This window comes from Branchiostoma lanceolatum, chromosome 10, assembly GCF_035083965.1.
Source record: "Branchiostoma lanceolatum isolate klBraLanc5 chromosome 10, klBraLanc5.hap2, whole genome shotgun sequence".
NCBI lineage: Eukaryota > Metazoa > Chordata > Leptocardii > Amphioxiformes > Branchiostomatidae > Branchiostoma > Branchiostoma lanceolatum.
Window position 1 is genome coordinate 14958030 of NC_089731.1, and position 26309 is coordinate 14984338.

The following is a 26309-nucleotide window of genomic DNA, read 5'->3' on the forward strand; positions in this document are numbered from 1 at the left end:
TGCTTTTGCTGGGTTGGTCTGATGCGAGCATACTAGCACGTCGGTTGACCCGATACGCTATGGGGTGTGTAAGCAAAACAGAGTGATAAATCATAAGTTACATTGTGTGGAACCTGGGCCACATCAAAAGCTCCTATTACTTTCCTGACACCAATCTGAAACGGAACTGTCGATATCAAATCAGACGACAGGTCAACCATTATGTACTCCAATAGAAGACCCTTTCACGTTACCACGCGGTAGGCAATAGTTTGTTCACTAGGCTTTGGGAGATCGATTTCTTAGACCGTTAGCCTGAATAGAGAGACGCACATTGTACGTCCAAGAAATGCTTTTGTACTGGAAATACAACATTGGCATTGGGCAACAATGGGCTCCCTCTATGAGCTTCGGCTAAGAAATGTTTCAGTCGCCGTTGTTGAAACACATTGTTGCAAATTGTAGATGATTGTGTTTGAAATTTCAGTTCAGTTTGACTTAGCCTGACTAGAGAGTTGCATATTGTCCAAGAAGTGGTTTTGTACTGGAAATACTACATCTGCATTGGACAACAATAGGTTTCCCCTATGAGCTTCGGCTAAGAAATGCATATCAGTTACTGTCGTTAAAACACCTTTATCGTTGCACATTGTAGATGATTATGTTTGAACTTTTAGTTTCTCATGATCAGATAAGAGCATAACCTGATATTTCAGGAAATACGACATTGCATTGGACAACAATGGGCTTCTTCTATGAGCTTCGGTAAGAAATATATATCAGTTGCACTGTTAAAACATATTTATCGTTGCAAATTGTAGATGATCATGTTTGAACTTTCAGTTTCTCATAATCAGATAAGGAGCATAACCACATATTTCAGGAAGTACGACATTGGCATTGGACAACAATGGGCTTCCTCTATAAGCTTCGGCTAAGACATGTATATCAGTTGCTGTTGACACATATCTTTATCGTTGCAAACTGTAGATGATTATGTTTGAACTTTTAGTTTCTCATGATCAGATAAGGAACATAACCTGATATTTCAGGAAATACGACATTGGCATTGGACAACAATGGGCTTCCTCCATGAGCTTCGGCTAAGAAATGTGCATCATTCGCCGTTGTTGAAACACCTTTATCGTTGCAAATTGCAAATATCTATGTTTGAACTTTCAGTTTCTTAACCTGCTATTTCCGTGTGTGCACGGGGTAAGGGGTTGGTAACGGTAACCTTATCGTACCACAATTGAATGTTTTATCGCCGCTCAGTAGACCTGGTACCCATTACCTTGGGAATAGACGTTCTTGGTAGGAGAGATTGCCCGTAATTTGTTAAGTTTGCATGATTTAGCAGTTGACACACGTATACGGTGGTGAATTCAAACCTTGTCGGCTTGCGTGCCGGTTTGTGTCAATTGACCATTTAGTCTCTTTGCAGCTAATCTCATTGATGCCTTCAGCTAACGCAGTGCAAATTGCACCCGTAGGGAGGAAAAGTCTCGTTTAATCTGGTCTTCCAGCCTCCATTTAGCCATGGATCCTTTCTCTTGAGGTTTGTGTACAACTAGTTATATTAGCATGATCTTCCCAGCGGTGAAACACAATGCTTCATTCATTGCCTCTCCCGGGGTCTCCGTCAACTTGTGTAAAGAAAGTTGGGTGCATGCATAACCAATCACAATTAGTTACGATTGGAGTTGCAAAACGGCAGTCAGACTGCACGATGGCGTTGCTAAAACTCTCCCTGGGACCCCGCTCAGTCGTTTTAGTGCCACATCGTTTGCAAGGCTACCGATTTGCCTTGCAGAGTTTCCCCCTGACGAGTTTAACGTCGTGCCATACAGCAATACGGACGCAAAGCGTTGTTGGCGACACTTCCATTAGGGTTAGTTGGCATTGTCTCTATGAACCTGGCTTGGGCCTCATCCATTTAGAAATGCAGCTAGCAGATACGACCGATATAAAGTCACTGGACAATGTATATAAGCAGAACTAATACGAACCCAAAGAAGCAAAAGACGTAAAAATAGTTGAACATAATTTAAAAATGTCGACAGTTAATCCAACTTTTTTTGGCACAATATTCAAAATAAGGCCATGTTGATTCGACTATATGGATAAAATCCTCTGGAATCTCCAAAACTGATGCCAGCGTGCGAATAAAAAGACGTTGTGGGTAGCAAAAAAAAGTTGCGGTCATCATTAAATCTACATTGTTAGGATGGTTAAACAAAAGTGTAAACACAAAGAGTATGGTACAGCGAATGATAGATTCTTCATTTCCATTTCTTCACATCCTCTCCCTTGACCTTGGAATTGATTTTAGCATTCTACGACATTAGTATACTTTTCCAATAATATTTTTCAATTAACAATTTACGGCATATGCTTTATCATTTTGCAGTTGCATTGTACAATTTATGATATGGTGGGAAACTTCCCTTTTTTGGAATGGCCTAACGTAATAATACTCAACAAGGTAGCTATATAACTTTCTAGATTTCAGTCGCTTCATAACTATACCAGACACCATCGTCAGATTCATAAATACTTTAGACCGTCCTTTTGTTGTGAGAGCCGATTTGAGAATAATTGATGACGCTACGGCAGTTGGTTCCATTTAATAAAGATCTATACGGTTAATTTCCAATATGCAGGTTGTCAAACACACCCTCGTCTCGTCGTCATGTCTAATTAGTCCTGTCTGGTGACGGCTGTTTTTGAATGTTCATGGATTCACGCCATGATACATTTTGACGTGAATACGGGTGAATCGATACGACGCAACAGCACGGAAGACTCGCCAAAAATAGCTACTCAAGTAACTGGATAAAGTTTTTGAAACAGTCAGACGTTTCAGACAGCATCCACTATCTTTCGTCAGCGACTAAGGAAAGATCTGGCAGAACTAGGTTTTATACCAAAACTCTGAAAGTCATAAACAGAAGACTGTTGCTCTAAAATCTGCCGTGTCTTCAGCAAACTATAGCTACTTCTTCGTCTTTGTATATTGTTTGAGACACATCGGTCAATCCGTGTAAGACTCTGTTAAACTCTTCTCTATTCCAAGACTGGGTCCATTTCTTCACTCATTCCCCTCTAAAAGCTCTAAAACAGCAATCAAAAGTCACCACAATCCTCGCATATTGAAGGGGACTGAGTCGTACTAATGTAGTGCGCAGACAACAGTCTCCAAACGAGGTTACACTGGAAGCGAAACGACGTCATTATCGCTACAGAACATCAAGGCAAACGTGATACATCGTGCATATCCTTCGTCAAGCACTTTTATTGCCACTGAATTGAGCCTAAAACAAAATTAGCTTTTTCAAAAAATATTGTGCGAAGCATTCAGACAGAAAATGAAAGTACCCCTTGGTACATTAAGCAGACAATACTTTTCGCTTAAAGTATCATCTGGGGCCAAAAAGATAAGTTAGAGTATGCTGATTGATGGCTTGTTTGCATCAATACATGTTATAATTGGTGGCAGCAACTTACAGGAACGTTTAATGAACTTAATAATTCTGTCCATACAGTGACACTCGTTATAACCAGAGTTAACTAATTGTTATTGTAAAGTTAGGACAGAAGTACAACAACATGCTTGACCAAAACCAAACTAGATTATCAGTTGTAAACCATCAATTCCGTCAAGTATCTAAAGTCATGGGAAACCCCGGCCATCATCCATGCATTATCTTAAAACATCTGAAAGCGAAATTAGTAAGGTTGCTGATAACGCCCAAATTAATTATTCAAGCAACTGGATACAAATTTTCACACTGGTAAAAATTTTATCCAGTTGCTTGAGTAATTATTTGTGGCGTATATTATGACCTGGATGCCTAACCTTCATCAACATAAGGTTACTGATTCTTTTGTACAACGCTCCATGTAGTAGTCATATCTATTTATGAATGCCATGCCTCTTAGAATTGCCATGAATAGTTAAACCGGTTCCTTTCTTACGAGTGCTGATGGCAGAATAATTGATGAATGAATGTATAACACAAAATGTCTTTTATCCCATTCAGTTGAGATCAATAGTATGACTTTCCAATATGCTGGCTATCACGTCCTGCCAGACCAAGTATCTATCACTGTCCGATGTGTTCCACTACCTTGTAAAGGTGTCAAGACTCTATTAAAGGGGAACAACAAAGGATCCATAAAGTTGAGAAAGCGTAAAGAGCACAAAGGATCAAATTGGTCATGCACAATGCATTCGCTACAGCCTGTCGTCAATGTAGATGTGCTTCATAATAGAATGTATTGATTAGATTTCCCGTGAAGTATCATAAACCAAGCTAAGAGCTCGTTTTCACAAAATGTATTGATCCTCCAGTTGCTGAATAAATCACAAACGTGCCAGAGGACGGGGACCACACAAAACGCAGCAGCTTATCCGGATGCCCCTTCCGGCATTCGCGGCATGTCATATGCAGCCCCCTCTTGACTTGTGCGCTCAATACAACCTCATGCCGACATTTTTAGGACCAGAAGGAGACTTGGGGGGGGGGGGGGTAGACACTGTCTCAGCAGAAGGAAATGACTTCCTAACGATATTCCCACTTCTGCTCCCTCCTTCACACAAATTACTGTAAGATCTTTAAGATCAGGCCCTGTTTTTGACCGTAGACTAATGCTGTCGTTGACATTCACTCAGCTTTATCTTTGTACGTCAGCTTGTCTTTCTCTCTACCTGCAAGCTTTGCCGCTATTGTTGTCCTATAGCCCATTGACATGGCAATGCGGCAAGGGCCATGAGACATTTGTTCCGTCACAGCTCTGGTTGAGTGAAAGATTCAATACCGAAGACGCCTTGGAATCTCTTAAGTTCACGCAGAACAAATGGCAACATGTCAGTGTTAACCTTCTCCATGCTGCCTAACTCTGTAACCAATAGGGAATCGGGTGTCAAAAGGCTACTTCAGAGTGCTAAACGTTAACCCCACGGGAGGACTATTGGTCTGTATACATGTATATTTCACGGGAGAAAAAAAGTTTCAATGTTTCCAGCATCACTCAAAGGACAAGTTGCAAAGCCGTCGAGATCTTGCGATCTTGAGAAAATCCTTTGACAAATGACGTATTACCAAATGTGGCTTATCAGAGCGTCGGTGCACTCTTGAATCAAAGCCCCGCCGCATTGATACACATTCTGCCAAGTTCACATCAACCAAGTGTATTACCATTGATGAAAAGGAAACCTGGTGGGCATCGATCGTCTTTGCAAAGTAATGGACATTTGCAGATACAAACGCGTTTACCGGTATTATCACCTCTACATCAAAGCACTAATGTACTGACAGAGACGTTGGGCTAAGCCTTTTAAGTAACTCACTAACATTAGGCCGAGGAACAAATGGAGGGTATGTCGCATAAAGGGTCTCCCTGGCTTAGTACCTCACATTTATCTATCAGCATGAATGAGAATGATGTTTGTGGGCTGAAGTTGAAAAGGTACCGAAATGGCAGTTACATTTCTTATGTGTGGGAGACGAGGGAATCAACTGGACGTTGGGTCCTTGAACGTAATCAAAATCAATGCGACCTCTTGATTGGTGGCGTAAATTTAAATTGCTGCTTGTCTGGTCTAGATGGAATGATTAAACATGGAAGCAGCGTCTTGGGAGTGTAGGATCAACGTTGCCTGTCTGCGTTGTCATGGAGACCGTTTCTAACTGTGCTCGGGGGGTGCATCGATTTTCGTTGGAGTCTGCCATGTGTCTCCACTGTTAGCACACTGGTGTGGAAATCATTACGAACGGGGCGACGCCGCGACTGTAGACTGATGTTTTGGTCAGGGGACTAACTTGTCTTTCACCGCTCACTGCCAACGCTGACAACCACGGTGGTCAAATTAATGCTCAGAAACTCCCATGTCCAGCCGAATTCGAACGCTGTTCCACGATGTTCGAAATGACGTAATCGAATCCGAACGCGCGTTCGATTCGGGGTCACCTGCGGCCATGCGGAAGTTCTTACTGTAAATCTGCGCGGCCGGGCCTCTTTCCCCGCGTCAGGAAAAAAACTACGTTTGTCGCAAATATTACCTGTTTTCTGGAGAGTATATCCATGCTGGCACTTTGTTGTGGACATCTAACATTTAACGAAGCAACTAGCGTCGTTTTTTGTGACATTGAATATTAGAAGGATTGTTTACGACGGTGTTAATTACCCCCTCCCCCTATCCGTGCGGCATGACATGCGTTCAAACATCGTAAAGGTACGGCTCCAAGAAACATCTAACTTACCTCATCAACGATTAAAAAAGACCGTAACGGCTTTCCCGGGGTTTGTGTTTTTGGGATTTTTGAAAAATGTCCTTGATTTTGAATTATTGGTGATTGAGTGCGAAAAATGTCAAAAAATGCCATTTTTTCACAGATTTGTCGATATTCACAATACTTAGAAAAAGAAATTTAAAAATCCCCAAAACACAAAGTTTTGTTTTGTTTCTGGTCGACGAAAAATATGAAGATAAGTGATATTCATTGACATTTAAAGCCAGGCCTTTGCGATGTGTGCCTGGAAAAATGGTCTCCCTAAAACCTGAAAATTATCGTGTTTGGGAGCAAAATATAGAAAAATCAGCCATTCAGCGCAAATTGACGACATTCAAAGTTTGCAAAATCGCTAATTTCGTTTTATTTTTACAAAATTTTCCCGTCCCTACTATTTTGTTTGTTTATAAATGTTTTGCCGTTAGCCAAAACGTTGCCCCGTGTAACCCGATACCTTGTCGAACGCGCGTAGCAACGGGAAAGAATACCCTAGTGACAGACCACCGTGAACTAGTGCTGCGTACCAAAACGTAACCTTAGGTACAGGTACAGGTACCGGTACATAGGTTTCGGTACAGGTCCGGACCTGTACCTGAACAATTTGAAAAATTAACATGTGTTCCTCTGAACTTCTTCAATCATGACAGAAACACAAATAAACTGTTTTCAACGTGTCGGTATCTTTATTCAAAGAACTTAACTAGGTTTCCTCCCACCGAACTCTCTTGGTCTTGCTATCAAAACTCCCGGCCTACCTGAATGATCTGTTGCATATTAGATATGCTGTTCCAGGGTGTCTCTTTGGTCACGTTTGGTGTTGAATGAGGCCATAAGGTCAGGAGATCAGTCACAAAATAAGCAAATACTTGGTGTAAATTTATATCGGTACAGTACCGGTACTTCATGATCCGGTACTTTGGACCTGTACCTAATCAATTTTTACGGTACAGTACCGGTACACAGTACCGGTACGCAGCACTACTGACATTCCGCCTATTTTCCCCATCCTTCATTGCTCTCCTTCAAGAGTTTGTACATAGACATGAAGTTCAACAATACACTAAACCCCACCTCAAATTGGATTGTCAGCGCGTATCAGCAAATCTGCCTTGAGATTTAAACCCCTCCCGGAAGCACTGAATCAGGAAAATTGCATTCAGCCAGTCGTAACCGTTCTCTCGATTGAAAGTCCAATAATATTCCCTGATATTCCCTGAATTTAATGGAATACGCTAGAAATACACAATTTACTTTCTTCAAATCTCAAGGGAGAGGCCGTATTCATCCTTAAAAGATGGTTTAATCTCTTTGTTACACATCTTGAATTTTTTACTACATCGTAAAACCTGTCCAGAGAAAGGATTTGTTCTAACTCATCAAGTTCAGCTGTCTATTATAATACGCTTTGACGTGTGGTTAGCTATAAAAGCGTGACAAATTGCTCTGTTGCTTTGGGAGTGAGTTGAAACGGAGTTAATAGTCAATGATTTATAAAATTCATATGCTCGTGCTGTCTGAAACTCGCCGCTCAGCCGGGCTATAAATTTCTTGGTGAGGGCCGCTCGTCGAAGAGCACGACATAACATCAGTCAGTCGGACAAGAGCTTTATGGCCCTGTGTTGGTGTACAAGGTCCAAGTTTTTTTGTTTTTTTTACTTTGCTTTTGGTCAGACAAGGACTATGTGGCACTCCACTCATAATTTCATAACTTACTTTAAAAATTGTCACGTACACGGAACAATATACCCATTTTTACACCTGGGTGGAGTGAGGAAAGTCGTGTTAAGTACCTTTCCCAAGGGCACAACATCGGTGGCGTCATGTGATTCGAACCCGGTACCGCTTGGTTCTGGACCGAACACACTGCCGTTACGCCACACGACCCCACAAAGTTTAATCAAGTTAGAAGAGCAACTACTTTAAACAGTTGGCAAGGACAGATGAGGTCATAACAGCTTGACCACCGTACTTCTAGACGCCCCTCTCTTGTATATCGATCTCTTAATTGCAGGGTTGACGCTTAATTATCTGTTGCCGTGTAACAACGACACGTCTTAATTGCGTTTACGCTGCGGGATAACTCCTCCATCGATACGTCGATACCCCCTGCATACTTCATTAACGACTTTATAGATCCCGCTCCATTACCCTAGCTTTTACTGCTTGATAATAGAATAAGTGCTCGAATCCGTCAGCAGGAAAACGTAGAACCAGTATCCACCCAGTATAACGGTGACAACGTTCGATTACAAGTGATAAAACCGCGTGCAGTTGTCAATACAAGACCGTTGATGGTAGGTCTGGGAATGTAGTGACCGTTCGTCAAGTAGACAATCACCCCTGTTCTTGACCAAGTTTATCGAGACGCGACGCGCTGCTACTGTGAAACGTAGATCAGTATCCACCGAGTGTAACGGTGACAACGTTCGATTACAAGTGATAAGACCGCGTGCAGTTGTCAATACAAAACCGTTGATGGTATGTTTGGGAATGTAGTGACCGTCCGTCAAGTTCGACAATCACCCCTGTTCTTGACCAAGTTTATCGAGACGCAACGCGCTGCTACTTTGAAACGTAGAACTAGTATCCACCTAGTGCAAGGGTGACAACGTTCGATTACAAGTGATAAAACCGCGTGCAGTTGTCAATACAAAACCGTTGATGGTAGATTTGGGGATGTAGTGACCATCCGTCAAGTCGAAAATCACCACTGTCCCTGACCAAGTTTATTGATCTGGAATCGGAAACTGGAATTTGGGAAACGTACATTTGCGCACAGAGGTGCAGAGAACTGAAATACACTGCCGGTAGATGTTAAAACCATTTCATCCATGCAAACATTCAAAACACTGTGCAAAAAAATTGTGTGACCCCTGACCTCCAATCCTTACGACCTGGCACGAAATGGACTATGGGTATGGATACGATTTTGTAATATGACGCACAAATATGTTATGTTATGTAAATATCAGTGTATTGTTTGTTTGTATATGTGTACCTAGGGCCTCCCTGAAAGTCAGTGCCAAGACACTGAGGGAGCTACCTTAGTAAAAGAATACAGAAATAAATGAAAAAACAAAAGCATTTCCAATACTCCCAGAAGGAGGTCATCCTCCTTCCCGGAGTAATAAATTGAGACACAACGCGCTGCTGTTGTGAAGCAATATGTGTGTTGGTACCCGATTTGTTTCAGTTAACCGACTGCCAATGTGTGAGGCGTAGCGTAAAGCTTGAAGATCGGTACCTGACCCACACTGAGATCTTCATGTGCACGCGGGTATTCAGAACCACTGCAGATGCTAAGATAAGACGTAAACTGCGTCCGGTTGTATCTCTAAAGGTCTCGGACGTAAATGAAATATTTATCACCGCATAGCTCAGCAAGGGATGCAATGGGGTGACGTCCTCGGACAAGATGGGTTATACAGTGTGGTCCTGCATCAAATTTCTCAATATCATTCACTATAAGGAGAGTGTTTCAGTACGCATTTGACTGCAGTGGCCTTTGAGTGGGTGGCATTGTCATCCATGGCAATGGTGCATATAGTAGAGCGTTCGAGGGAGCGTGAAATGAAGTGTCTTGGGTACTTCGGTAGTCCAAGGAAGAGTAAAGAGTCTAGAGAAAGAATATGGCGTCTTGCTGAATAAGGAACTGATGGAAATGGTAATGCGCAGTCTTCACAAATAAAAAAGTAAAAGAGGTCTGAAAGTAATTTACCAATGACAAATCTTTGATGAATAAAAGCACGATGAGAATATCTTTAAATTTCTAGTTATCACGTAGACTATCCCATATATACAAATTTCTTTAGACGAATTATAGCGATAATTATATTCTGCTTGCGGCAATATGATTACAATTTTGGATAGCGTAGCAATGCAACCGGAAAAGCTTTAAAAAAAAACACTCTCGGGTGCTATCCTGTTGGGATTATAATCACTTGATAATCTTCTGTATTCAATTTCTTTGCTCATGTGAATTGCATTTATTACATCATAGCAATGGATTCTGGCATAACAAAAAGGGCAACTAGTGGATGCTTAATGGACGTTAATGTTATCGAAGTCCCATAAGGGACTCCTGCACAGTAGCTAATGAATTCAGCCCTTTTGACCTTTCGCTCATGCGGATTTTTATGGCTTCTCTAGGTCATTTATCAGACGTTTGTTTGTTTGTTTGTTTATTTTGAAACACCTGGGTAGCCTATTCAGTGCCAATACACTGGTTTTCGATAGGGCCCAGTTTCACATATACATACATGGAAAATAAAAAACAACTTACAGAGAGAAAAGTAGACATACACGTCGGAACATATGGGTACAACTGAAACATGAAAGACAGATAACTCAAAATCATAATCCAATCCAAAGGTCAACAGTTTGTCGGTAACGAGTTTGTGAGGTCAAAGACCAGACCACTTTGTCAAGAACAATGCTACCATTGGTGAGACCACCCTATTTAGATGGGAACATTACAAACATATAATGGGTTCACGACACGCTGGGTAGCCCTTCATCAAAAGCATTTTCATTTGGGGAATTTGGGGGTCAAATTATTTCACTAGATCTCATCAATAATTTTAAACTCAACAAACTCTATATGGAAAAACAGTCTCATATGTTTTAGATAGTTTTCTTGTCTGTATATATATATATATATACATAGAGAGAGAGAGAGAGAGAGAGAGAAAGAGCGTATATGTGTATATATAAATGGATAGATAGATAGATGGATAGGTACACAGATAGATAGAGAGATAGATAGATAGATAGATAGAGAGATAGACATAGACAGATAGATATGAATATAGATCTATATGTTTAAAGATACTACATACATTGAACAACTTTCGATGATACAAGAATAGACAACAATAGATTGTCAATTGTTAAATACACACTCAGGAGAATATGGCAGACCTCAAATTGAGCTCAGAAGACGAGTTCATCAACACGACTTAATTAAACCATGTTCCCTCATTTCCCACTGGGTCTAAGTAATCGAACATAATGGCGGAATTGAATCACATGAAACATCTATCTTCTATTTGCGTACAGCCGGTACGTGTTCGGTGTTAAGAAGAGTTGTGTTAAGAATCAGGTAACACAATTTTCTAGTTGCTGTTGTTAGGGAGGCCAGTACGCAAAATTGGTTAAAATTACCGTTTTTAGAAGGCCGAAATATTTGTTTGTGACACTTATTTGGCATTTTGTATTGATTTTCCTGTAGTACGTTGTAGGTTAGTAAATCCTGACAATTTCCTCATCCTACGACATTGGGAAGGCAAAATATTTAGTACTCAAACATGCTTCCCAGAGCATTTTTCCCCATTGTCAACCATTGACATGAAAAATTGCCCAAGACAGTGTTGGTTTTTGGCAAAAATACACTCTACAAGATGAATGTTGTTGATGTAATCCGATGTCAATTTAGAAGGGCACCCTGGAGACTGTGTATTGGCAGTATCGGGTTCCTAGGTCACATATAGGTTTACATCCCGCCCCCTTAGGGAAAGAACTGACAGTTGAATGATCGTCGGGATCAACCCTGTAGAGGACATCACGTCAATCAAAGTCACATGAACGTTGCTGTACATCAAGATATGACGTACTGTATAACGTGTGCAGACCTCCGTCTCGTATCAGCCATACGGTGTCAACACCTAGATTGTCCACGATATCATGATAAACGCTCAAAGCTGTTCAACGTTAACCTTCTTTCCGCTTGTTCAACAGAATTTGATACATTCCAGTCTAAAGATAAATTCAAATACATTCTAGAAGGAGGCAACCCTTACTGTGTACAAATAGGCAACAATTTCAAAGAATGTTTAGATCTTAGAACTAGTAGTGGAAGTGATACGTTAAACTCGACATGTTGAAGTATTCATGTACTTGTACTTAGGCTAATCACCTTGTAAACCATTGTTTGTTTTTTGCATGGTTGTAGAAGACGTAACGAAAGTCGCTGTACTTTTGTCGTGTCAATAAAGATTTCATCATTCACCCGGACGGGAGACCTGGCACATCCCCGTTTTGTGTCAGCCAACGAAAGGGTATGTCACCCCGTAAGGGGCGGTATAACCCCGACGGTGCGTAAGCACGTAGACTGGTGATGATGATAGTTAAGGTTATCCTTGACATCAACAACAGGTGCTTCACCCCTGGTTAGTTGGATAGTTTTCTGATAGCCTGTTAAGTCTGCTGCGCCACTAAATCAGCGAATCATATGATCCAATAGACACAAATGCGATTTTGCATTTCCGCACAATAAAACGGTGGTGATCGGGCTACTGACGCAGATTGATGTCTGGCTACTGTGTGGTCAGAATACTTAGAGTCTTAACCCCCCTCCCACTGGACCCGCGGCACGCTGGCGGCGTCGCTGTGTCCTTAACTGGATTTGTGTTACCCTTGACTTTATAATAGGAATATCATTCAAAACACACGAGTATGACAAAAAGACAACAGAACACACAAAGCTTAAAAAGATTCGTTTTTTGTCCATGAAATTCGTTGAGTGCTTTGTCAATTCGATTGGCCGCAGCGACGCCGCTATTGTGCCGCGGGTCCAGTGGGAGGGGGGCTTAAGGTACATGCTCAAGACTGGTTGGCACGAGATGCAGACTGAAATGATTTTGAAAGTTACTTTTGCTTTCTCGTCATGGAACTTCGTTTATATGAAGATCTTTATTGACATAACAAAAGTACACCGACTTTCGTAAGGTACGGTCTTCTACAATTATACATATAAAAAAATTGGATTTACCTACGTGCAAGTATATGAATAAATTAATATGTTGAGTCTGACGTAGCACTTTTACGACTAGTTCATACATGTATACATTCAAGGTTATGTTTAAACTGTGATAAGCAAGTTATCAGTAAAATCTTGAGAGCGGCATACGTGCAGAATCATCGTTATGCTTAACAAATTACACATTACATAATGCCCCTCTCCCAGTCTCACTGGACCCGCGGCACGCTGGCGGCGTCGCTGCGGCCGATCGAATTGACAAAGTACTCAACGAATTTCATCGACAAAAAGCAAATATTTTAAGCTTTGTGTGTTTTGTTGTCTTTTTGATCACACTTGTACATTTTCAATGATATTCCCATTATAAAGTCAAGGGTAACACAAATCAAGTTTTGGGACACAGCGTCGACGCCAGCGTGCAGCGGGTCCAGTGAGAGGGGGGCTTAAACATTGCGCTAAATACCCTGTAAACGTCTGTAAACCCAACTTCTAAACCCCCTCTCACTGGACCCGCGGCACGCTGGCGGCGTCGATGCGTCCTTAACTGGATTTGTGTTACCCTTGACTTTATAAGGGGAATATCATTCAAAACGTACAAGTGTGACCAAAAGACAACAAAACGCACACAAGAAAACATTCGTTTTACGTTGATAAAATTCGTTGAGTGTTTTGTCAATTCGATCGGCCGCAGTGACGCCGCCAGCGTGCCGCTGATCCAGTGAGAGGGGGGCTTAACCAACTGCCTATCAGCTCCACGAGATCTGTTGACTCGTGCCCCCGGCTTCAGATAACCTTTCTCATCAGGATCTCCGCACGTCCGTTTGTGAACAGCCGTGACAGGCTGCCCCTGGGGATAATTGATGGCACTAACAGCCTGGTCATATCACCATTCATCTCTGCGCCTCCATCTCTCAGTTAAAGATGACCCGGCAAGGTCGTTGGACAACAAAGTTTGAGATGTCATGCTTGATTGGCCGTCAAGGTTTTGTAACCGCGAGGATTATATAGACGTCCTCATTTATTGATAGTATCCCCTTGGAGATCGCAATGGTCGAAGAGAATATATGAGAAAAAATAAGCTCGTAATCCCGCACCAGAGTATACGGGCTGAGAAGGCTGCCCTAAGGTATGCAACAGGAACTTTCTACGGTGGATAGAGATGCAGAAACAGGCGATACATTCGGCACCACAAGATTCGCAGAAATGCTCCATTCCGCCGGCCGTTAGTGGGTACATCCAACATGGTGCATGATGAAGAGTGCATGGAATTACTTCTCTTACTTACTCATTAGGATGAGAAAAATCTTTAAATTTTTCCGTAAAATAGAAGTTTCAAACACGATATTAGTCGCAGAGAAGATGAAACTAAGGTGCAAATTTTACCACTGAGGGTGCAATTTCCAACTGCAGTTTCCAATTGGAAACCTAGAAATATTCATATCCAACAACATCACATTTCTCACGATAGCAAAGTCACAGTATTAAGTTTTCCTAACCTTGACTTCGAAAAACCTTCTGGTACCCTCTATCCAAAACCGAGGTCTGTAACCTCCCCTGGAAATTAACTGTATCTTACTGACACGGTCGAACAGCTATAAAACTCAATCCTGGATGGAGGGAGATTTGTAGCCGATTACCGATGAATCCTGTGAATCCCCCGAGTGGCGTGTTGTGATGGAAGTTTCAATACGGAAGCACGTAATTAAACCGCTTTTTCCTGGTGTGCTGGCGTCTCAACCACCACGGGAGGGTAGGATATTCCTCTAATCTTCTTGTTTCTATCTCCATGAAAAATGGAGATATTGTTTTTGGTGTGTGTGTGTGTGTGTGTGTGTGTGTGTGTGTGTGTGTGTGTGTGTGTGTGTGTTTTAATCAGCATAACCCAAGAACCTCTTTATGGATTGCAATGATATTTGGTATGTGGGGAGGTGTTGAGAAGACAAAGTCAGTTTCAATTGTGGGCCCCCTGGTGTGTGACCTTGGTACTGCATCAGAACTTCCGTTTATCATATCTTTTGACCAGGACGTGCTGTGGTCATAAATTTTTGGCGGCAGATAGCTTGTGATGTAAGGAAGATATGGGGTAGGTTTGGGCTCCCTAGCAGCTTACCCTGGAAATCTTCCAAGGATTTCCATGATATTTAGTATATATAATACAGGTAGCTTAGACAGAGATGTTGATAAGGAGTTATTTTGTATAATCAATTAAGAAAATCTTTATTTGCAGTGTTTTCCATTTTTGGACTCAAATACATTCTAACATATGTAGTTCATGGCAGGTGGAACATAAAGAGATACTAATTATGCAAATAAATTCCTACTTTGCATAATCAATGCGAAAGTGCCATAATTCTTCGAAGTGGTAAATGATTGGACTGTCAACATTGTGACATGTGTAAGTTAGTTAAAGGTGAACATGACCAAGCATAGATTATGTAGATGTGGAAGTCATTTGCATAATCAGAACATTTCATGCAGATAAGAGGTCTCCGAACTCTTGTTTTTGTAACTTTCATAAAGTACCTACTTACTTACTAATAACTTGATAATCCTATACACGCGTGATGAATACTGAACACAAGCGCGAAGCATTTCTCCAAGAGTAGATTTCTGAATTAAAAGCCTCCTGTCCCTAAGGGGAACAACGTGGTGTTATCTCAATTTCTTGAGACGTATGTAATTGAATTAACTAATTCCCTTATTACGGAAAATAAGATAACGGGTTGCTCCCCAGTTACTGCCAATTAGATATTTTTATCAGGGAACATGTGATATCGATTTGATATTCCATTATTCCATGCATTTCTCTTTAATCGTTGATTCAATTAGGCTTTTTACGATGATAACTTGATAAGGGTATGCTATCTTATATATGGTTATTATTTCTCATTGCCTGCTGCAACTAGCTCACTTGCAACCTCCCTAGTAGACACTTTGTCTTAGATGTGCCGTCTCTATTTGTCACTGTCTTTAGGACCAGTTTTGTTCTTCTAAGAAAGTTGGATGAGATGCATTCATCATACACGATGCCTGGGGCACGACTCCCATTTGACGAACTGGTTTTTTTATTATTCAAAATATCTTTATAAATCTCAGTTTTTTGATGTCTAGAAAGTAGCAGGTCTTGACCCGTGATTTTACTTTACTTCAAGTTATTACTTTGAAAAGTCGACTTTTCCTACCTCCAGGCAAAATGAAAAACAAATGGTCTTCTAACCAACGCAACAAGTTTCTTTAATCTACTTGTTGTCCGAAACTATCCATGTTTCGCCGTAGGATGATAGAGATACGGTCTGACTGTACCGTTCATCAAATGGAGAAAACATCATGCGCATATCCTGCCTTGGGACATATCTTTATATTACTGAGCATTGATAAGCTTTGAATAACCGTCTTTACGAGTTTGTAATGAGCCCTTAGAGGGAAGAGGTGCGTGGCGACATACATGTGGGAAAACTCGTATAATAACGCAAACCATATGGACTATCAATTATGGTTGATGGGTTCATGGGCAGAATATTGATATCAGGGCGGGAAAAGGACATTCATAAAGAAGAAAAAGAATATTGCGTGTGCCAGCGTATAAGCACCTAGTGGATACGTTTCCAACCTCAGATATTCGCTTCTCGGGGAACAGCGTCATCTATCGATTCGTGCATGCATAACTGAAAAATGTCAATGTCATATGAACCAGGGGGTGTTACCGGACGCTGTAAAATAACACCACAGGAGTACATTACTACAAATCATTTTCTGATTCATTTTAACATCTAATCGTACCCTAGAGAAAATGTTTTATTGGCTGAGGCTGATTTATTGTGCTAAATTTACTGCAAGAAGACTAATTTATTTTTATAGGAGATATATGACACGTGTGGGGTCGTGTGGCGTAACGGCAGGGTGTTCGATTCGGAACCAAGAGGTCCCGAGTTCGAATCCCCCTGACGCCACCGATGTTGTGCCCTTGGGAAATGCACTTCACACGACTTTCCTCACTTCGCCCAGGTGTATAAAGATAAAAATGTTGTTATCTGTACGTGGTACTGTTAATACAAGTTTTAAAAACTTGAGTGCAGTGCCACGTCGTTCTTGTCTGTCAACAACCGACGTAAAAATAAAAAAACAAATATGACAGAATATGCTAATAAAATGTTTGTTTTTGTAGGTTGCTGGGCGCAGTCTCAGATCGGGCTGAACGTACCGGACTACGTGGAAGCTATCATTGGGAGTTCCGCCATTTTGGAAGCTGACTACGATACCGCAAAACGTATCGCCTCTATTGAATGGAGCAAAGTCGATTCCGTGGAGAAAATAAAGAGAACCTCTGTCTTCACCTACTGGCCTCCATTTGACTCGTCCACGGCCCACGGGGAATATAACGGACGCGCAAGGCTTGATGGGAAAGCGTCGTTGATGATTGATGACGTCACAGTGACTGACGAAGGCACGTACATCATCACTGTGTCGGCGGAGGGACTTCCGAGTGAAGAGGCATTTGTTGATCTCAGGGTGTTGGGTAAGTTATGGTAATACATGTGGTCAGTGGTCCATACTGCCATAGTATACTACTTACTACTTACTTCGTACTACTATACTTCAATTGTACTTACTGCTTACTTCCTATAACTTCTATCACTGATCGTTTTGTGACTTATGGGGACAAGAAGTTCGGACACAAAGAAGGAATAACGGCGCATGCATTGTCGTTAAACTACCTGTAAGGTATAAGGGGTTCAATAATTCATATTTCAATTTGTACTGTGGAATTGATATCTAAAACACGGGTTTTAGGTTCACTCAAACTGACAATTACATCTCGGTGATACTTGAAAATGACTTGCTTATGTGAATATATTCAATGAAATGGCTTGTGTCTTTCACAGTTCCCCCTTCAGTAACAGTGGGACCATCGGATCCTTACGTCACTTCCTGGGGTAGAGCCGTCTCCCTGACATGCGCAGTGAGAAACGCGAAACCCAACGTCACAAACATCTACTGGCAGAGAAATGGCGCCTTGATTGACAGCAAGCAGTTTGATACAAAGTATTCTGGCGGGAATCTGCAACAACCCGACTTGGTAATACGTCACGTGACTAGAGGTGACAAAGGGGTGTACAAGTGTATAGCTGACCACATTGTTCGGACAAGCAGCGACTCTCTCAGCTTGGATGTACTGTGTAAGGTTGATTTTGAATTTACAAACATTTTCTTCATTTATATCACCAAGTCAAACTTTTCCTTAGGTAGATAGAAATGATTTATTGTTTCGCACAATCAATGTCATAATACGCTCTTTCGTAGATTCGAGTACGCATGTGCAGTGTCAAAGGTGAAGGCCCCTAAAACATTTTAAAAAAACCGTCTGGACGTTGTTATTCAAATAGGAGTACATTTTCATAATTAATTTCTACCAAAGAAGTTTTTCAATATACCTCTTGTCCCGGACATGATATTAGGCGAGGTACATAATCAGATATGTATTATGCAAATAATGATTTAATTTGCATTATTGATGAGGAAATTTCATTATTTTACATAACTGGATGAATGTAACACATGTAATTCATAGCAGTTGGAACATAAACAGATACCAAACATGCAGATGGCGAACTGATTTGCATAATCAAAACAAAAATAGCAAAACTGTTTAGTGATGTGATAAATGATGACAACTTTATACACGACATGTGTGAGTTAGTTGAATGTGAATATCAGCATGTATAAATTATGCAAATAGTCCAGTCACCTGCATAAATTTTACAAGAGCTCTAGATATTTCATGGAGGTATGAGGTCGCCGGACTCTATTCTTACTTGTTATCTTTAACAGTTAACATCACCTGTTTCTTCACAGATCCCGCCACCATCGTCAGCATCTCCGACTCCCAAACTGTGAATACAGACGACAGGGTCAAGTTTCAGTGCGTGGCCGAGGGCAACCCTCCCCCAAACATCACGTGGACAGTGAACGGTATGCGCGTGCGCTCTACGACGAGTACGATGACACGTGACGTGCGCACGGGCACAGTTGTTCTGGACAGAGTGCGGGCAAACGCAACAGGAACGTACGTGTGCACGGTCAGCAATAAAGTTGGGGAGAGCGATGTTAAGTCACTACAGCTGAGCGTCAAAGGTAAGCTTTCAGCTATGTTGTTTAAGCGTTAATCGATAATGATTTTACAAACCTTATTTGGTAATATTTTGAAACAGTCAAAGTTAAGCTGCTTACACGCACTCCAAACAATTAAGATATTATTACAAGTACTTCGTAAATCGTACAAGTATCTTGAAGTATGAGCCATTATTCATCGTAAGAAAGTTTAAAGATAGCTGAAAGACTGCGATTCAACCAATGAGAATGTTTAACAAACACAAAAATGATACTGTGAAAGTGGGGAGGGGGCATAAAGCCAACTATAAAACGACTTTGTCTTCGTCTTCTTATTTTCTCCCACCTACTAACAGTGATAGCATACACTGCGGTAAGCAGGAACTTTTAAGATGGGTAAGCTACGACTTTGTATGATCATATTCGTCTCGAAAATAAGAAAATAGGTCATTGGAAATTTCTTTTTACATAACCAGTAATGTCTCACCTGCTGACATGTCGGTGTCTCTCAGAGACCTTCTTCAGAGCTTCTAACTGGAGTACTGCTTCTCACCGCTATAAGCAGCCGAAGTAGGTGGAGCTTTTGCGGCGAGAACGTAATCCCAAACGTGGCTGAGCTTGTATCCCCCCTCGTCCCGGTTCGGCGAAAAGCAGGACTCCAGTCAGAAGCTCTGAGGATGATGTCCGAGAGACCGAAACGTTAGAGGGTGATGCATTACTAGTTGTTCAAGAAGAAAACTCCAATGTCCGGTCATATTCCTGCAGCGTCTCTGCGAGGCCATGACGGCAGCACGGTAGTGATTTGGGTGGGCGCCATTGCCGGAGGTCTGTGGTTCGTGATCTGTCTGGGACTGGTGGTGTACTTCATACAGCGGAGGAGAAACAAGGAGGACAAGAAACGGTTCTCCTTCTACTACAACATGGGACGGAGGGAGCAGGGTCGGGTAGAGGAGAGGTTTGGAGAGGAGACGCTAGAAGTCACACGGCATCCTCATCTAAAACTACCTTGTACGTTTCAAACTTTCCTGCGTTGTTGGAACAAAATAGAACCACATGGTCGTCACGATACGATCATTGCTTTTAGTAAACTCCCCCTTGTTAGTTTGGAGAGGTTTGGAGAGGAGGCACTAGAAGTCACAAAGCACCCTCACCTCAAATTAACTTGTATGTTTCAAACTTTCCTGCGATGCTGGAACAAAATAGTACCACATGGTCGTCACGATACGATTGCTTTTTGTAAACTTCCCCATTTTATTCGAATTCAATTCAATTCAATTCTTTCTTCAAATACCAAGCTTGCAGACACGCAACTGGTAACGTAACATGACCTATTTACGTGCGGGAGTAGTTTACGTCCAGATTGGGTCATGTCCACATGTCACGGTGTATTATGCCAAAGCCTGTTCTCATGAGAAACAAAGAACGTCATAAGTATGATCCTCAGCCATCTCTCTCTACTATACAAAACATTTAAAAGGGTTTACGTCCAGCGACATAACAGAATAAGCTCCTGAACCAGTAACAACAAGTTGCACGGAAGCGTCATGCATGACGCATTTCATATGTAATTCGACACCGCGTATTCCATCATATTTTTCCAAGTTACACGATAGCTAGTATCTTTTAAAAGTAGCTGACGTTAAACCTTTCTTTGATATGCAGACTATTCATGGTGATTCGAGGTTTGAAACTCTTGCCAGTTTTAGGAAGGTTTGATACAACCTAGCGACCCCCGCTCAGATGATACATTTTTGTACGACATAACATCATGGCCATGCGTTTATCACGTGAACGCCACGTGCTGCTGATTTCGGGGAAATTCACAATACAAAAATTGTTTTCTTCCATCGCGTCGGGCAAGCGGACGGACAAACATAGTGACTTAACTGTCATTTGTCTGTAGACTACTTTCGACAGTTACTGTGTATTTTTTTTCCGGTCTATGTTCTTCAAGCATAGCGCTAGAAGGGAAAATATTGAGGTGGACGATAAAGGGTAAGCCTAGCACAATTCTACACCATATACTCCAGTATAAATATATGCTCGTACGGCGTTAAACAGGCGGAGAAAATCTTACAGACCATGCATTTTCTTGTTGGAAGAGCTGATATTTCTACCCATGGGTTAAACATTTGGCTCTGTCCGCGCGGTTTTAGGATAAATAACAATTTGAATAAATCGGACGTAAACTGGTCATGTTACGTTACCCTGTATGGCGTTGAGATTTACAAAATACAAGGTCGTGTAGGGGGTGGGTGGTCATCTTAAAGCATTTGCCTGAAGAGTTTGACAGCGGCATCCTCGCGCCTGGACTTGCACGCATGATGATTCATTCAAGGCACATCGATATGAAATCGAAGCTAGCTATCATGTTATCATATTTGTGCTTTCACGTTGGTAAGTTGCGTTGTTATTAAGTTTTGATCTTTGATCCAACGCAAAGAAGGAACGGCAATTTTCGGTCGGAACTCCAACCTTACTCGGATGTCTGATTCACTGCGCTGAACATTAGGAAGCCGGAAGCGTGATGACGTCAGCAGTGAATCAAAAGAGGCGGAAAGACGAAATCTTCGTCACGGTTCAGAGAGGGTTGAGGTCGCAGAACACAGCATTTCCATGACGCGGGTACAAAATGTAGTGCGGCCCCAACTCTTGAAGACTGGGTAGAAAGCTGCATGTGAGAGGCATCCATGTGTAAACTGTGCTGTGTGGTGTAGAAATATGTCGGCTTTTAGACTGTAGGACTTGGATAGTGGACCTTTTCCACTTTGTGTATAAATGCGCCATCTTGTGCAACCGTCTCACGGGGTCAGTCGGCTGCAGTTCAGTGACCTCTCGCAGAGCGCTGTTTCAAAGTGAGCGTGAGGAGCCATACGCCGACAGAATTTTGTGTTCTTTTATGTTATTTGTAGGTTGTACCCTAAACTCAAACATTTCGTATTTCTCAAGTGCACCGCACTGTAATTTTTACCGCGACGAAGCCAGTCACCTTGGGGCCCTTAACTATAGAAATCCCCATAGGACGAGAACTGTGTTCTGCTACAATCATGGGCCCTGTGTAGATTGCCTCCTTCACTTTTCCCGGCGTTCAGCGCAGTGAACCAAACATCTGAGGAAGGTTTCGACCGTTCCTTCTTTGTGTTGGATCAAAGCTCAAAACTTTATGACATGTACTCTACCAACACAGATGAGCTTTCATTCGAAGTTGCTTTGTTGTAATGAGTATGTTGTCACAATGTGTTTCAATAGCTAAACCGATCTCACCGGCACCCTCAGGAGGCATCGACACCATCAGGCGAACCACAAACAAAGGCAGGAGTAAGTGTTCCTAGTATGTTTTAGGTTAATCTTACGGCAGATTTATGTTAGTTAAAATTAGTTAAAATCCTCCCACACCATTATTGATGTATAGGGCGGTGCCCATCTCCGCTTCATAGCCCTGGGCCACACTGTGGTGCAATCACTGCAGCAGGGGGCTAGTCCGCTGGCAGTGGAGTGTGTTCAACTTCCATACTGTTTCAGAAGTATGTACCATTTTTATAAAGTCTTTGGTATGACTCAATGCGCTCTTGACCAGAGGTGTCCTACCCCAGGCTTGAACTCGTTCCAAGTAATTTGAACCAGATGTGGTTAGTAACAGAAGCGAAGGCCACTACACCACAGGGACACCTGATAGATAGATGTAGGGTCGAATAAAAAAGACTCTTTGTAAATAACCAGGTGATTTATTCAACCGACGTTTCTGTCACCATCTGCCACCTACCTCAGAGCAGTTTCAATTGGTCACTGAAACGTCGGTTGAATAAATCTCTTGGTTGTGTACAAAGATTCTTTTTATTCAGTGACTATGATGAAACTATTATTGATAACTGTATTTGACGGCATACCAAAGTATTGACCGTCTATTGATAAGCTGCCAATAGATCAAGGAATTGGATATTGAGGATAGTAAGGCACACTTAAGACAAAAAGGCTTCAATACCATTAGAATAGATCATGTAATAACTTTATAACGATAAAGAAACGCAGCAAATTTTGCTCAGTATTGACCATGAGCTTGGGTTTTATTATTCAAATCAAAAGGATATATCTAAATATAAAGTTCGCAGTCAATCTGCAGTTAACGTATAACTACATATTGCTCAGAGTTGCTTCAAATTCTAAAGTTTGAACTTATGTTTTATTTTGCCTTTGGTCAGTCACAGTTCAATTTTCTTTCAACGTTACTGCCAGCTATTTTCGCGTGAGGCTCCTTAACGCCGGAGTAATGTATTTAGTATAAATCCTTTCCAAAGACTTTTCCCCAGGCCACTTTTACCATGGATATAGATTCGGTTTCTTCAGATCTTCTTAGAGTCCATTTTGGCTTGCTTCTAAGCTTCTTGACTCCAGGGGTACAATATTTTATATCTTTAGCTAGCCCTTTCTTATACTCTACAAAGATTATTTCAACTTTTCCCCAGGCAACTATATCGAACCGTCCTTAAACCGGCGTCATAATTCATGCGAGCGTCGGCCAACTTTGTAGATCGCCCGAAGCTCGCCGAATTTCAAAATCGACGGGGGCGACGACCGTATTTTCAAATGAAAATGTCGGGCGACGTCCGTCGAACACTAAAAACTAAAAATCCCCATGAGATGGTACCATCTCTTGGACATAGACGAAGTCAGTATTGACTAACTTGGTAAAAGGACAATATTTGGATCAACTTTTATTTCTAAAAATCGCCAGAAGCCCAGGTAATCGACAGGACGTCGGCCGTACTTTGGCCGATAATGCACATTTGAAGCTCGCCAACGCGTCGGCCGAGCTGAATTTCTTATTTGTGACGAGGGCTTTACCAATGTTCTTTTGTTCTACTTCTAACCCACGCCACGGGTATTATCTCAGAATGTGCATTAGTGTCATGGGATTCATTTGGTGCAATCGGAACAATCTTATAAGCTCTGTACACTCTTATCACTTACTGTAGCGTCTTCGATCTGCTTCCCATCCCACTCACACCTGGTCATATCTTTACCAAACATATTTTGCTAAAAGCAAGCAAGAAGGGGAACGTCTGACAGTTTTTTTTGGGTCCGTTAAGTGCAATCTTCTTATCACATCTTAGGTTTTACCATCGAGACTACGTAGAGTGTCTCATTTTACCTGGTTATCAGTGGTCGGGAATGCGTTTCGAATCCTTGTGGTGAACATCAAAGTAAGCCGCGTGGCTTGATCATTCCACGGGAAAGCATTTAAAATCCATTCGGTATTTCTCAAAAGTGCTATCCTGCATGCAGCCCGTAGAGAATAGGAACATCGTTGCATCCTAAAGCTTTTAGAGCAAGGATGTATTTTTCTGTTGAGATAAGCTGTGTGAAAGCCACGGTATATGGACGCCTCTGGCGATCCGATTGTGCATTGCATACGTTAGATCTGCCACTTACAAAATTGCTTTCAAGTGTCTAACTTTAATATCTTGTGTCTCTTCAGTCAGGAGATATGCTAGGGTCCTGTATCCATACCACCCACAAGAGGGGAACGAACTTTATCTGGAGGCAGATGACGTCATCGAGGTGCTGGAGGGAGAAGATGGCGGCTGGTGTCTGGGTTACCTAAGCGGCAGGATAGGCCTGTTCCCCTCCAACTACGTCAAGTTTCTGTCAGCATCAGAAGGTCTGCGATTTTCGACTTTGTCATCGCATTTCTTTGATTTTTGTACATATCACATAAACTAGAGTTCGGTGACCTCATACATCCATGAAATATTTAGGGATTTTGTAATTTTTATGCAAATGACTTAAACATTTACATAATTCATGCATGATGATGTTTTTCTCCAATTATCTTACATATGTCCCAAGTATAAAACTCCCATCATTTATCATAAGCAATTTTGTCTTGATTATGCAAATCAGATCCTTATTTGCATGGCCGGTAATTGTTTTTTTCCACCTGCCATAAATCAAACATGATACTTATTATGCAAAGTAATTCATTATTTGCATAATATGTATCTAGTTGTGTTCATCTATGCCTAAGCTACTTGCATGCCTAAAATGATGGAGATTTGTCGTTCCTTTCTTCAGTTATCCTCTTCGGAATATTTTGACAAAAATGACCTTGCAGCTCCAAAATTTAATGTTAGGGGGCCTAAACCTGCCCCACTTTGTCTTCACGTCAAACTATCTGCCACACAACTGTCAAGACCATAGTATGTCCGGGGCAAGAAATACATTTAAAAAAATGCTATGATAGAATAACCATGCAAATGTCTTTTTTATTTTATTTCACATAATAAGTTGCATTACATTTTGTACATCTTTGTCTAAGCTACATACAAACCCATAAAAACCCGTTCTTCCTTTCTTGAGATAAAAATTTGACAAAAACTCCCTGCTATTCCAGAACTAGCCGCTAGGTGTCCAAACTAATGTCGCTCATTTCACAAGAGCTATCTACCACCCAAATTCCTGACCACAGTTTGTTCAGAACGCGATATCAAAACCGAAAATTCCACTGCAAAATCTAGGGAAGCCGCTAGGGACCCCAGAATCATTGATTTCCAGTTTTTGTCAGACCCTTCCATCACACCAAATATGAAACCAATCCATCCAGCCATTCTCGGGTTATCTTGTTCACCAACAGACACACAAACGTTGCTGAAAATTTAACCTATTTTATGGAGGTGATTATGTGTAGCTTCGTGATCAATAGATGTGTCACCTTACAGTGATAGGTCTCATAGGTGCTACATTCTTTATAGTGCTTCTAAAATCTTGGGCAAACATCAGAACTATAGATACATTTGTAACCACGTTGCCTTTTCCTTTGCAGTATCAGCGGCAAAGCTTAGGGAACTTTACGACAGCGCAAGCGCAGACGGGATCAAAGGGTCTCCCAAGAGAAGCGTCTGACCTCCACCACAAAGGAAAGTGACCTTGACTCAGTGCACACCGACCGAGAAGGTCATCATTGTATATGCACAGGATTCTTAGGATGCTGATGACAATCTGAGAGCTGGATCTTTCGGGACATATCTACTGACACCAGGAAGCAACAGTGGTGTGACACATGATCACGTGAATGGTGCATGATCACGTGAATGGCATCACGTGAATGGCACATAATCACGTGAATGGACACACGGTCAGGTGACTGGACGTTGCTGCAGCGTCATCGATTT

The 26309-nt window shown here is 41.6% G+C and overlaps 1 protein-coding gene across 1 annotated transcript in view; it reads left to right on the forward strand.

The window, feature by feature from the left end:
* Positions 1-26040, forward strand: part of LOC136442999 (carcinoembryonic antigen-related cell adhesion molecule 8-like) — a 49774-nt gene extending 23734 nt beyond the window's left edge. The window contains exons 2-8 of the mRNA XM_066440043.1: positions 17198-17548; positions 17916-18209; positions 18886-19164; positions 19906-20148; positions 22390-22458; positions 24617-24799; positions 25961-26040. Coding sequence (XP_066296140.1) covers positions 17198-17548; positions 17916-18209; positions 18886-19164; positions 19906-20148; positions 22390-22458; positions 24617-24799; positions 25961-26040 — 1499 coding nt within the window. The remainder of the gene's footprint in view (positions 1-17197; positions 17549-17915; positions 18210-18885; positions 19165-19905; positions 20149-22389; positions 22459-24616; positions 24800-25960) is intronic.
* The last annotated feature ends 269 nt before the right edge of the window (positions 26041-26309 follow it).